Source organism: Podarcis liolepis (assembly GCF_965112155.1).
Source record: "Podarcis liolepis genome assembly, chromosome: 6".
Lineage (NCBI taxonomy): Eukaryota > Metazoa > Chordata > Lepidosauria > Squamata > Lacertidae > Podarcis > Podarcis liolepis.
In genome coordinates, this window is record NC_139559.1 from 63,603,693 (window position 1) to 63,616,535 (window position 12,843).

General features: G+C 41.7%; 2 protein-coding genes across 16 annotated transcripts in view; one reads left to right on the forward strand and one right to left on the reverse strand.

Moving 5' to 3' along the window:
- Window positions 1–8,017, forward strand: part of LRRC7 (leucine rich repeat containing 7) — a 197,191-nt gene extending 189,174 nt beyond the window's left edge. For 6 of the 7 annotated variants that reach the window (XM_083510425.1, XM_083510430.1, XM_083510414.1 and 3 more), the window contains one exon: window positions 7,866–8,017. In XM_083510425.1, the coding sequence (XP_083366551.1) occupies window positions 7,866–8,002 (137 nt within the window). In that variant the 3' untranslated portion in view covers window positions 8,003–8,017. The remainder of the gene's footprint in view (window positions 1–7,865) is intronic. The other variant, XM_083510428.1, reaches the window with a different exon arrangement.
- LRRC40 (leucine rich repeat containing 40) overlaps window positions 1–12,638 on the reverse strand; it is a 35,893-nt gene extending 23,255 nt beyond the window's left edge. For 6 of the 9 annotated variants that reach the window (XR_014527775.1, XR_014527776.1, XR_014527777.1 and 3 more), the window contains exons 1-10: window positions 11,146–12,556; window positions 9,738–9,919; window positions 9,255–9,328; window positions 8,550–8,679; window positions 7,221–7,344; window positions 5,986–6,128; window positions 4,874–5,046; window positions 3,605–3,695; window positions 3,455–3,500; window positions 703–814 (exon numbers count right to left, since the gene is read on the reverse strand). Coding sequence is in view for 5 of the 9 variants with exons in the window: in XM_083510521.1 (XP_083366647.1) it covers window positions 703–814; window positions 3,455–3,500; window positions 3,605–3,695; window positions 4,874–5,046; window positions 5,986–6,128; window positions 7,221–7,344; window positions 8,550–8,679; window positions 9,255–9,328; window positions 9,738–9,919; window positions 11,146–11,587 (1,517 nt within the window). In the remaining 4 variants the exon portion in view is untranslated. Of the gene's footprint in view, window positions 1–702; window positions 815–3,454; window positions 3,501–3,604; window positions 3,696–4,873; window positions 5,047–5,985; window positions 6,129–7,220; window positions 7,345–8,549; window positions 8,680–9,254; window positions 9,329–9,737; window positions 9,920–11,145 lie in introns of all 9 variants that reach the window. The other 3 variants (XM_083510524.1, XM_083510520.1, XM_083510523.1) reach the window with 3 other exon arrangements.
- Window positions 12,639–12,843: the final 205 nt, after the last annotated feature.

A 12,843-nucleotide genomic window follows, 5' to 3' on the forward strand; every position in this document is an offset into this window, starting at 1 on the left:
ATATACCGCCTGTTTGTAAGGAAACAGCTAAGCAGTTTACAAGAATTTAAAATATTAGAAGTTTCAATAAAGAAGTTAAAAACAGGTATTTTTTGTGGGGTTTTCTTTCACGCATGATTAAAGGGTGGCCTCATTAAAACTGCACCAGTGCCATTTGCTCTATCAAGGATGCATCACATGGTATCCAACAAAGTAGTTCTGTAAGCACAAGGACTTCTGTCTGCGCAGTGTAAGTTCCCCTCCCTCTCCCCAAGCACCATCTAAATCTGTTCTGGAGGTTCCCCAAAACCTTTTGGAGCAGATCTAGAGAGGGCACAGAGGGGGAAAGAGGGAAGTTCCATTGTGTAAATGAAAACAGAACAACTTTGTTGGATTCTGCCCATTATATTTGTTTTTATTTACTGTATTGGCTCGAATATAAGCCACACCCAACTATAAGCCGAACCTTTAAAATTCATGGGGGGCGGGAGAGAGACAATACCCAAATATAAGCTGCTCCCTTAAAATTCCACTGGCACTCACACCTGTTCCATTTTACCATATGTCTGTTTCAGCAGTGATATCGTAAAAGCCAATTTTTGTAAGTTCGTGAATTTAAGCCACACTTTAACTTTTCGCGGTCGGAATTTGGGGGGAAAGTGAGGCTTATATTCAAGCCAATACGGTATATGTCTAGAGCTGATAAGCTTAAAATTCTCTTACCTATAGTCCAATGTTTTTAATGCAGTTATAGCATGCAGATTAATTTTTGACTGACTTGGCAAAGTCATTGCTGTCACAGGAAATTCTCCATTTGGACCAATTATGTCATCATCTAAAGAAAGCAAAAGTAAGTATATATGTTTAATATTTTACAAACATGAGAATCTGCAAAAATCTGAAGATTTTTAAAAATGTAGCCAAGTAGTTAGGATGATTTTTCATTTCAATTTTACCCACTTTGGAGTCTGAACATCATCAAAGTAAGAGTTTTCACAGCAGATGAAGTTTGCTTCATTCAGACACAACGATAATTAAAGACGACTTTGTTCAAAATATTTCATACAATGGATCTAGAAGACTCTCAGGCTTGTTCTTTGGAAAGTCTGAAAAGGCTGGGAATATCAATATTTCTTCCAAGTGTAAGAATGTATTTTGGACTGCAGTTTTATCCACTTCTATCTATATCAGTGACGTAGGGCATAGAACTTTGTATTCCTTAACTACCGTATTTTTTGCCCCATAGGACGCACGTTTTCCCCTCCAAAACTGAAGGGGAAATGTGTATGCATCCTATGGGGCGAATGCAGGCTTCACGCAGATCTCCGCAAGCCGTGGGAGCCCGTGCCGGGCTCCCACGGCTTGCGGAGAGTTGCCTGCATGCCGAAGGCTGGGCGCGCTGAGCTCAGTGCGCCCAGCTTTCGCTGGGCTCCCGTGGCTTGCGGAGAGTTGCCTGTTCTGGGGGCTGGGGTCGGGGAAGCTCGGGCTTCCCCCGCCCCAGCCCTGCGCCTGGGGGGGGGGGAATAATTCCCCCCCTTTATTTCCCCCCCAAAAAACTGGGTGCGCCTTATGGGACGGTGCGTCCTATAGGGCGAAAAATACGGTATATCAAGACCAATGGAGCAAGTGGCTTTAAGTGAACCATTTTTGGATTGCATTTGTAAGTATCTTGTGGTCAATCTGTTACAGGAAAATAACTTTGTGATTGTATAGCCTAAAAACTTGGCTGCAATACATTTTTAATTTATTTAAGAGGAAGCTATACAAATGACACAGAGAAAATGCTCTGATCACATGTGGCTGATACAGTTCCCAATCAATTTTGGAACATGTCTTAAAAAACCTGACTATGAAATATATTGGCAGTTAAGTCTGTATAGTAACCCAGGTTCATTAGTTCTACCATCTAACTTTTACAGTGGTACTTCGGGTTAAGTACTTAATTCATTCCAGAGGTCCGTTCTTAACCTGAAACTGTTTTTAACCTGAAGCACCACTTTAGCTAATGGGGCCTCCTGCTGCCGCCGCATCGCCAGAGCACAATTTCTGTTCTCATCCTGAAGCAAAGTTCTTAACCCGAGGTACTGTTTCTGGGTTAGCGGAGTCTGTAACCTGAAGCGTATGTAACCCAAGGTACCACTGTATACATACAAAATATAGCTAAGGAATTATTTTCAAATTATATCAGAACCAGACCTTTCAAGTGCCATCACCAGTTAGTTATTACGCACTAGTCTCGAAATCCTCTGGCACAAATAGTTAAGATTCATTCTCTCTTTCTCAATGTATTTATGTTTAGAGACATAAATTTAAGTTTAAATAGAAAACCAAGGGAGAAAGCAGCCTTAGTGCTCAAGCATGAACACATTTACTTGCAAGTATGCCCTTCATCTGAAATCAATAAAACATTTTCAAATGCTTTTAAGCATGCTTGTAAGCATGTGTACAAAATTAAGTATGTGGCTATTTCCTTATTAAGTAAAGGAACACAAGGAAGTTATCAGCTTCAGTCAGAAATGTCATTCTTAATTCCAAGTTACCCAGTCATCTAAGCCTACTTATTGCGGTTTAATATCATTTGGATTATAAATCTTAGTAACACAAAAAATATTGGTGAATGTATTTTGGGAGGGTACAATTTATAACTTCCCAGTGTTCTTCAATACTGAAGTCATGTGTGACAATCCAGAGAGTGACCTTAAGCATATCCACAACTTATATTTTTGCCTTTTTTCCTTGGAAAAGCAAGCTATTGTATCACAAACTGCTGTAAAAATTTCCTCTAGATTCTAAGGCAGTTTGCTATGTAGTGCAGGGGACTGTCATGCTCAACATTCAGAGCTAGCTGTAGGAAATGTAGCAATTGCTATCTTTGCATCTTCCACCTCCATGTCCATTTTAAAGAAATAGAGTGGTACCTTGGCTTACAAACTTAATCTGTTCCGGTTTAAGTCCATTCTTAAACCAAAGCGTTCTTAAACCAAGGCGAACTTTCCCATAGCAGTGGGGGACTCAATTTACAAATGGAACACACTCAACAGGAAGCAGAACATGCTCTGCTTCCAAGGCAAAGTTCACAAACCAAAATACTTCCGGGTTTGCAGCTTAATCCAACTTGTTCATAAACTAAGCAGTTCTTAAATCAAGGTACCACTGAAGTAAACTATTAAGCTGGTATCTAGTCAACAAGTGATTCCTCTGGACATTGTTTCCCACTGTTCTATTAACACTGAGCAAGAGTTTTCAATTTATTTATGTAAGAATTTATTTATATAAGAATGTATATCACAAGGGATGTACTTCATTCTGATACATACTAGAAACCATCTCTTATGTGGGACTTGGAAAAGAGAAAAGATATGCAACCAGGTGTGAACAAATAGATTTCTAGACATAACAAGATCATGAAGAGTTAATCTAGCTAGTCCAAGAGTTGATTTAACTGTAACCTTATCCTCACAAAGAAAACTTTTACCTTGTATTTTACTTCTAAGGTATTTCAGAATTTCTTGCGTCCCTTTCTGAAATGGAAGAATAAAAGCACAAAAAGCTTGTCAACCACTTGCATCTTTTGAATCTTAAGGGGTAGAAACAACTCAAGACAGTATGTAAATTATGCTCTTACTTGTACAACATCCCTTCGGATTGCCCTTAAAGGGTTTCCTTCCAGCCCCAAGAACTTCAGTTGAGACAGGTTTCCTAGCTTGGAAGGAAGGCTGCAGAGAGAAGAATTCTCTTTATAAACAACCTCAAAGCCAGAAGATGGAAGCAATGCTCAGTTCAGTTATTCAGGCTTGGATCCAAACTACCATATTTTTCACTCCATAAGACGCACCTGACAATAAGGCGCACCTAGTTTTTAGAGGGGGAAAGCAAGGGGAAAAATATTATTTAAAGGGAGCGCTGAGCAGAGCCTGTATGCATCCCAGGCTCTGCTCAGCGCTCCCTTTCACGAGCCGCGTGGAGCATGTGTGCGGCGCTTGCAGGCTTTTCCCCGAGGAGGGAGAAGGGCAGCCCGTCACTCAGAGAAAAGCCCCCAAGAGCCACACACACACTCTTTAAAGGGAGCGCGGCTCTTGGGGGCTTTTGTGGGAGGTGGGGGAAGTGACAGAGCGCACGGCTCTGTCACTTCCCCCACCTCCCACAATAGCCGCACGCTCTTTAAAAGGAGCGCGGCTATCCCTGGCTCCCTGGATGAAGGCACCCTGCTGCCCTACAGAGGCTTTGCACAGCTAAGCTAGAAGCCAGAAAAGCGAGAGGGATCGCTGCGCAGCTGTTCTGTCTTCTGGCTTAGCCGCGCAGCCTGCATTCGCTCCATAAGACGCACACACATTTCCCCTTACTTTTTTGGAGGGAAAAAGTGTGTCTTATAGAGCGAAAAATACGGTAAGTGCAAACAGTTACAAGCTCCTTCTATTCACTGATAAGGAAATATCCAGTTGAGAATCCCCCTGGCAGAAGGGATGGGAGAGGCAATTTTCACAGGTACCTCCATGCCACTTCTCCTGCTGGTCTGAATGATTTCCCCAATCATCCAGAGCAGAATTTCATGTGGACACTGCTCTTGTGGGTACGCGGAAATCAGTGAAAGATCCCCCCACTTTTGCTGACGGGAGCACTCTATTAGCGGAACTTTCACCACTGGTTAAGATCCAAGCCCCTGCATTCTGAACCTTGTTAATTAGACCGTTAGAGCATTATTCATGGTTCAATATTACTTTACCAGTTAATAATAATGTATTTCAAGAAACAGTATGGTTTGAGCATTTGCTTTTAAATTCAGTAACAGTGTAAACTTGCTCCAAACTAAGGAAGACAACTAATTATTATTATTTCTACCTCGCCCATTTGGCTGGGTTTCCCCAGTCACTCTAAACAATGCCCATAGTCTTACCTACTAATATCATTGTTGGATAGGTCTAGTCGCTCTAACCCCTGTAACAGGGTTATTTCATCAGGCAGCGATTTTAGCTTATTATCTCTTAGTTCCAATACACACAAAGAATTCAGATGTTTCAGATGGTCAGGTTTTAACACTTCAATCTGATTTTCACCAACATGCAACTCCTAGAAGAATTTTAAAAATGAATAAATCACATAATCTATCAATTCTGTATCAAGGTTAATCTATTATATAGGATGCAAGAGTCGTATTTTTACGTATTTATTGAATTTAGAGTTTTTTAAGCAGATAGTCTACAGCACGCACGTCAAACTCCCTAGAGACTGCGATCTACTCCCAGTATAAAACAACTGACAGTGATCTACCCATTGTCACTGGGGGGAGGGCCCAAATTTGTTGAGCTTTTTTTTAGGTGAGACTACAGTTGCTCCGCTAATAACAAGCAGGAGCAGCAATACTTTCCGACAACAGTGGGGGCAGAGCCAGCGATCATAAGGGAGCCCACGGTCGACCACAATCAACAGCGATCATTCAGGTATCAACCTGTCAATTGTGATCAACCTGTTGGACATATAGCTGGTCTATAGTTACCTTGTAGAAACTTAAGTCATTAGAGTGGCTATATTATTCACTTACTAAACTGCACAGAACTCAGCCAGAGTGACTTCTGCATTGGATTGGCCCTCACCAGCCTTATTAAAATCTGGATAGAATTAGTTTTCATTTGAAAAATGTTCCATCCACACTTGAACAAAAGCTTTATGTGCATGTGTCACTAGGATGCCCCTCTTTTTGAAGAAAATGCTGCCTGAAAGCACCATGTTAATTGTTAAATGCAATGTAACCCTAGCATCACAAGACAAAATAAAGCTTAGAATCCAATTTCAGAAGCTAGCTGCATTAACTTGACCACTTTTATTTCAGTTTCACCAACATAAAGATTAACTTATCCTTAATTGCAACAGGCTTCAGAAAAGAAAAGATTCAATACCACAATCTATACACACACAGGCATCAAACGTACTGAGAATAAATCTGTTTTAAAATATGTCTTTATTGGAGTTTACATATTTTAGGTAATATGTACTGAGAATAAACCTTACCTTTAAAAATTTACATGAAGGAAGGTCTGGCAGGTAACACAATTTATTTCTCCTTAGATAAAGCTGCTCTAATGATACCATATTGGCCACTTCAGGAGGTATTGTTTCCAGATAGTTTTTTGAACAATCAAGCTGTCTCAGACCTATAGAAAGGAACATAAGAATAGCTCTGCTGGATCAGGCCTTAGGCCCATTTCATTTAACATCTTGTCCTCACAACAGCCTACCAAAATGCCAAATGGAGAAACAAGTGGAAACATTAGAATTAAAAAATAGGGTGGCTTAAATACAAGCACCACACAAGAATATTTTTTTTTATTATACTTCTGAAAGAGGCTTCAAATATTTGCCAGCCAAGCCAAATATTAATTAATGCAAAGGCTGTAGAATATATTGCTGGATTTTTAAGTTATACCTACATTAGAATCTTCAGAATTCTTAGTTAAGAGCTATGCCACTTGGGAATAAAAGACAATGACTCACGGCTGAGGAAAACCCTCTTGTGTAGGCAAGAAGGCACTTCCGCTTACAAGGCAGAGTTGCCCCTTTTCCCTCTGTGAGTTTTCACACTGTTACATGAGCAGAACTCTGCTCATGTTTCTTTCAGTCCAGACCATTATTTATAGCTGTACAAAGACACATAGCTGTTAACACATTTCTGAATACATGCTGCCCCACATTTGCCAAGGAAAACTATTGCTTTCTACTGTGAATAGCTTACATTGCATGCAGATTACAATGCAGAGGCACTTTACATATAAGCGTCTTCTCATAACTTGTCACGGGAAAGTCTTACTGCACTGTGAAGACCAGTTCTGCTGGACTACCAAGTTCTGGTTAAAATTGAGTGCCACACTTTCTCAACTACATCAGTGGTTCTCAATCTCTTTCCCCCATGGACCACTTGAAAACTGTTGAGGGTCTTTGCCGACCACTTAATGATTTATCTGCCTATTGTAGCAATGGTATGCACAGTGCTAGATGTTGTGTGGTTGTTGTTGTTTTGATGTTTTATATATATATTTACTCTATTTTTATAGGCACACTATGGGCCACCTGAATGAAACTAGTGATCCACAGACAGTTTGGGAACCAGTGATGTACATGAACATAAAATTCCTTAGAGAAGAGTGATAGCAATGTACTTTTAAAATGAAGTTTCATTAAACCCCTACTACCAGGAAAATAAGACAACAAAAAGATTCCAGTCAAGTCATAATTCAAGGCTTCCTTACTTTTCATTGCACTGATTTCTGCTGGCAGGCTCTTCAAATGATTACAAGTCAAATTGAGCCGCACCAAATTTGTTAGAAAACGAAAACTTGTTGGGATACTAGAAATACGGTTGTTGGAAATATCCTAAAGAAAGCGGAAAATAAAAAATTATGTTATGGTTTAGAATGGCTACGTAAGAAAATTGTGGTGAATAAGCCAAGTAGTATCGGTTCAGCACTAAGTATGAAAACATGGCGCAGTTATTAGTCAGCACTTGCAGTATTTCCACCCTGATTCTTTTTCAAATGAAGTCCAAGAATTTCTTGTTTGGCATGGCCAGAATGCAGTAGTTCCAATGTCAAAGGGATTATAAAATAGCAATATGAATGGCTAGCAGCAATGAATGGAATATTCACTTGGTAGACTGAAGACAGTCATAAGCCTCATCATAGAAATACATTGTTTGAAATAAATATGATTTACTGTGTGTGAGCAGCTTTCTCAAATATGAGGGACAATTTTTATACCTGCTTACAAGTACAGTTTGAAATATCGGTAGCTTCTCAGTTTAGGAAAAAGACAACAGGGGAAGGGACAGAAAAATGATAAACTGGAAATAGTATGGAAAAAATGGATTACATTTTCTCCCTCTCTAATTATGCTAGAACTAGTGGTCTTACCCAAGAAAACTGATCAACTGAAGATTCTGGGCAGACAGAATAAAGTACTTTGCAAAACATGCATCATGAATTGGAATTCACTGCTACACAATAAGGTGACTGCCACACTCAGGTATCTTTAAAAGAGGGTAAGTCTATTATTGGTTATCAACTGCGATAGCTATATGGATCCTTGATGTTCTCAGGTAACAAATCTATTAATAAAAGCTGCGAGGTGTGGGGAGATGGAGACAAGAGAGAATGGCTGTTGCCTTTCTAGTGAACTTCTGGGAAGAATCCCATTGGCCAGAGTTGAAAACAGAAATGTTGGCCTTATGAAAGAGAAGTCGAATTTTCAACACATCCCATGAGACTTCTGATGGAGATATTTTTTTTTAAAATTAAAAAACCCCCACACATAATTAATCAGCTTAATTTTAAATGAATCAGATGCAGTAAAATAAAAGATTTAACAAATCATACAATTTTTGCAAGCAGTGTCATACATAGAATTTAAATGCTTTCATAGCAAAACTGTCAAACAGGTACCAAATGACTATTAATACGGGGCTGGTAAATCAAAGGTAAGAATTTTAAAGAACAGTACCCGTTCAAGTGTTATGCAAGTAATGAACTAATATTATTAACCAAAACATCACCAGAATCATCATAAAAGCCTTCTCTACTTACCAGCTCTTCCAAACTAATAAGCTTTCCAAATTCATCAGGCAACTGATTTAATTCATTGTGCTGCAGAAGCAGACTTCTTAAATGTTTTAGTTGGATAAGCTCCTCCGGTATATCTTTTAGTCTATTATGGCTGTTGATAAAATAAAAATTATGAAGAAATGCATTAGTAAAGAGGGAAAGGGACCCCTGACCATTAGGTCCAGTCGTGGCCGACTCTGGGGTTGCAGCGCTCATCTCGCTTTATTGGCCAAGGGAGCCGGCGTACAACTTCCAGGTCATGTGGCCAGCATGACAAACCAGAGCAGCACACGGAAATGACGTTCACCTTCCCACCAGAGTGGTACCTATTTATCTACTTGCCCTTTGACGTGCTTTCGAACTGCTAGGTTGGCAGGAGCAGGGACCGAGCAACGGGAGCTCACTCCGTCGCAGGGATTCGAACCGTCGACCTTCTGATTGGCAAGTCCTAGTCTCTGTGGTTTAACCCACAGCGCCACCCGCATCCCAATGCATCAGTACTTTGTTCTAAAACAATCTTGCCTGTTGATTTACAAATGTTACATGTCCACAAGAACCTACTATCTACACATAACTAAAAACTAATGTACTTAAACTTTCCTCACCTCAATCTTCACTTTAAAGATCTTTAAACTTTTTCCATTCCTTAAACATGTTCTGTGTACAAAGTTTGTACAATATATTTACCTCACATTAAGTTTCTGGAGATTTTCCAGTGTTCCTATAGCAGAAGGAAGAGATGTCAGTTGATTATCATGCACCTAAAAATAAAAAGAAATTGTCAGCACTTTTACTTACTTCAAAAAAGCAAGAAATCAATTGCTCCCTGTACCAAACAGTTTAGGATCCAAGCATTACCATCAGCCACTGCATTATATTCTGAACTATGTCTGAAAATATGGTGATAAATAACAAAGCTCTTTAAATCTTTCCAGTTTTTATTTAACACATTGTTAGAGTGTGTTTATTTATTTTACTTATTTCGTAAAATTTTTATACTACTTGATTGCATGAACACAAAAATGTATCTTTAACATAAGATCTATGCATATCCCTGAAGATTACGAAACACAACAAAGCTCTTACAGAATGAAAGAGGCCTATTTCCCTCACTTTTCATCATCAAAATATGAATATGAAAGAAACATTAATCAAAAATACTGTACTCACATCCAATACAGTGAGAGCAGGCAACAGTCTTAGATCATCAGAAAGACACTGCAGTTTGTTCGAAGATAATATTAGTTTGGTGAGATCAGTTTGCTCCCACCACCGTTCATCAGCACTAAAGGAGAGGTTTTGCTTCGCCTCTTCTGGAGTATCCAAGTTTATTCGCCATACATGTGGAGGGACTGGAGACAGAAAAATGAACACAAGAAAAGCCCTTCTGGATTAGACCTAAGGCTCACCTAGTGCAGCATCCTGTTCTCTGTGGTCGACCAGCAACCTATGGGAATCCCACAAGAAGTCACCATTTGCAACTTCCAGCAACTGCCTCTGGAGGTACCGTAAGTAGGCAGTCACCAGAGCTAGTAGCCACTGACAGTCCATGAATTTGCCCAACCATCTTTTAAGACAACCTGAGATGAAGCAGAAATGGTTGTATTCAACTCCCCCGCCCCTCAAATGAAACCCACCGAAATCAATCGATCTCGCGTTAGTTAACTTCAGTGCTCCTACTCCGAATAGGGCTGGCGCTGGATGCAACCCAAGCTCTCCTTTTCCCTTCGCCCAGGCTTAAGAAATAATAAGCGGGTTCTTCCCCCAGTTGCCAACCTCCATCCAGCCCCCCACAGGAAAGGCACATTATAAAACTTCAGAGGGATAATAAAATGATGGCCAATGCCCATTCAAATGTTCCCAAACTGTGGTAGACAAGAGGGAGTGGAGCAAAAAATAAAGAGACCAAAGATACAGAATGTCTGTGGAAGAGGGGAGACCCTTTTCGGACTGTGAGAAAATATTATGGTCAAATGAAATCGCAGGCAGGATTTGAAATATAAGCAAAGGAAGGAGAATAATAAATCATCATTATTATTTATTTGTACTCCATACAAATACTATAGACAAATGAAATCGCAGGCTGGATTTGAAATATAAAAAGGAGAATAATACTTATTTGTACCCGGTACAAATATCTGACTAGATATAATGAAATTAATACAAATTATATGTTTTAGGGGGGAGAAGTATTTAAGGCAGTAGATAAAAGATTTGAGTGGCAACCTCACAGAAGGGTAGGGAGTCAAAATGTCAAGAGAACACTGTATTGAAATTGAACTGCATTTGTTAAATTGTGTGGAATTTTTTTTAAAAAAATATTAATTATAATTATTATTATTATTAAAAGAGGGAATGAAGCCGCCCTCAGCTCAGCACACGCCCCTGGAGTGCTCGGGCCCCAACCAGCGCTCTTTCCTCAGGAATAAAGCGGGAAGCAGCCGGGCGCGACCTGAGGGGAAGACGCGGCCTCCGCAGCCGACAGGTGGGGACCGCCCGCTCCCCTCAGGAAACGCAGCGCAGCGGAGGCGGCCTCGGCCCGTGGAGACGGGGGAATCCCAGCGGCGGCCCCGCTCACCTTCGGTCAGCCCGCGGCCAGAGAGGTTCAACTGGCCGCTCTTCCGCGCCGTCCGAATCAGCCCCTGGGGCACAGCCGCAGCGCCGTCGCCCGCGCCCCGCCTGAAGCCCGCGAGAGAATCTCCCGCGCCTCTTCTTCGCGCCCCGGACATGGTCTCTGCCGACCCGCTCGGTTGCCCGCACCGGCTGAGCCCCTCGGAGCGCGGCGCAATGCTGGGTTGAAACGCGGGCCCGCCCGCCTTTGCTCGCGTAGTAGGCGGTTGGCGCCTCCTCTTCCGCACGGGGAGGGGAGCGGCCCCAGAGGAAAGGTCTGGCTGAGCTCCCGTCAGAACTTTAGCCGAGCCGGGACTTGCTTTTTTTATTTTAACCGGGAAGCACAGCAAGATGGCTATTGAGTATATGTCGGCGGCTTTTCTCCCTGAAAGTATGCACGCTGAAGTCATAAATAAGAAGAGCCTGTGTAGTTGGTGGACTGAGTGGCAGAACTCACTGAGCCGCCCCACCGAATGGACCTTGGGCACAATGAAGTGTGCGTGCAAGATGCAAATTTAGTATCTAGAGACGAAGGTCTCCCAAGCCTAAGGTGCGACTCCCAGGCAGGCATCGCCTCAGCTTTTTACGAATGAAACGCTGTTTATTCCGCTCACCATTTCCTAAGAGGCTGTTCTGAGCCTGTGGAAGAGTTCTGATATACAAGTCGTGTTATAAATGACATTCCGACTCTAGGAATAACTTTATACATGAGCAACTCAGGCTAGCATCTGACGAAGTAAGACTGTAGTCCACAATGTGCGGGCATTGGGTTGCACCATTATTTATTTATTTCCAGTTTCGATAAGCATCGGATGTTTTTTACAATCCCAGTGTGGGAAACAAAGTACCGGTAATAACAAGGAAGCAAAACGAGATACAAGCATTGCAAAAATGATATAAACAGGTCCTACGAACAACTCAACATTTCTATTGTAAGGTTAAACAAGAAAGCTATAGCAACAAAATTGCTATTGCCAATTTAACCAAACACCCAGGTAGTGTATAAAGAAACAAATCATTCAAACTGAATAAACAACCAATGGTCTTAGCAAACTCCTCTGTTCCCTCTCACAGAGGGCGTGCAAAGAGACTCTCTCTGTTGCTTTTGAATTAACTTAACATGCATCTTCCCCTACCCTTAATGAATACTTAGTCCAACTTTCTGTCTAATGGCTGCTAAACAACCCAAGGAGCTTGTAATGCAAATGGACCCTGCTGCAAATTAAACACACAGAGAGATAAACAGATAGAGAGAGATAAGACTTGTTCACTCCAGTTAGCCCTGTCCAAAAGCTAAGGCAGCTCACAACCCCAGCGCTAAGTAGCTGCCTTAGCAAATACAGTAGCAAAGCGTTCAACGCGACACGCCTCCGCAGAAAACCTAAGCGCGATTACCGCTTCGAAACCAAAGGCACATCCCACGCATGCGCAACAAAGTGTTCTAAGGAACCCACACACACGCGCGCTCCGCAAAGAATCAGCGGGAGTGGGCATGCGCAGGACGCTAGTTCTGCGTGTCTACCGCGGCTGGGCGGCTTGCTTTGAGCAGGCGCAGGACTGAAAAGGCTCTTGCGCCGAGGAGGCGCGGGGTAGGGCCGCGGAGGGTTGTGGGATATTGCGGCCCAGGCTGGTTGGTGGCGAAACGATCGCTCGGCGGCAGTTAGTT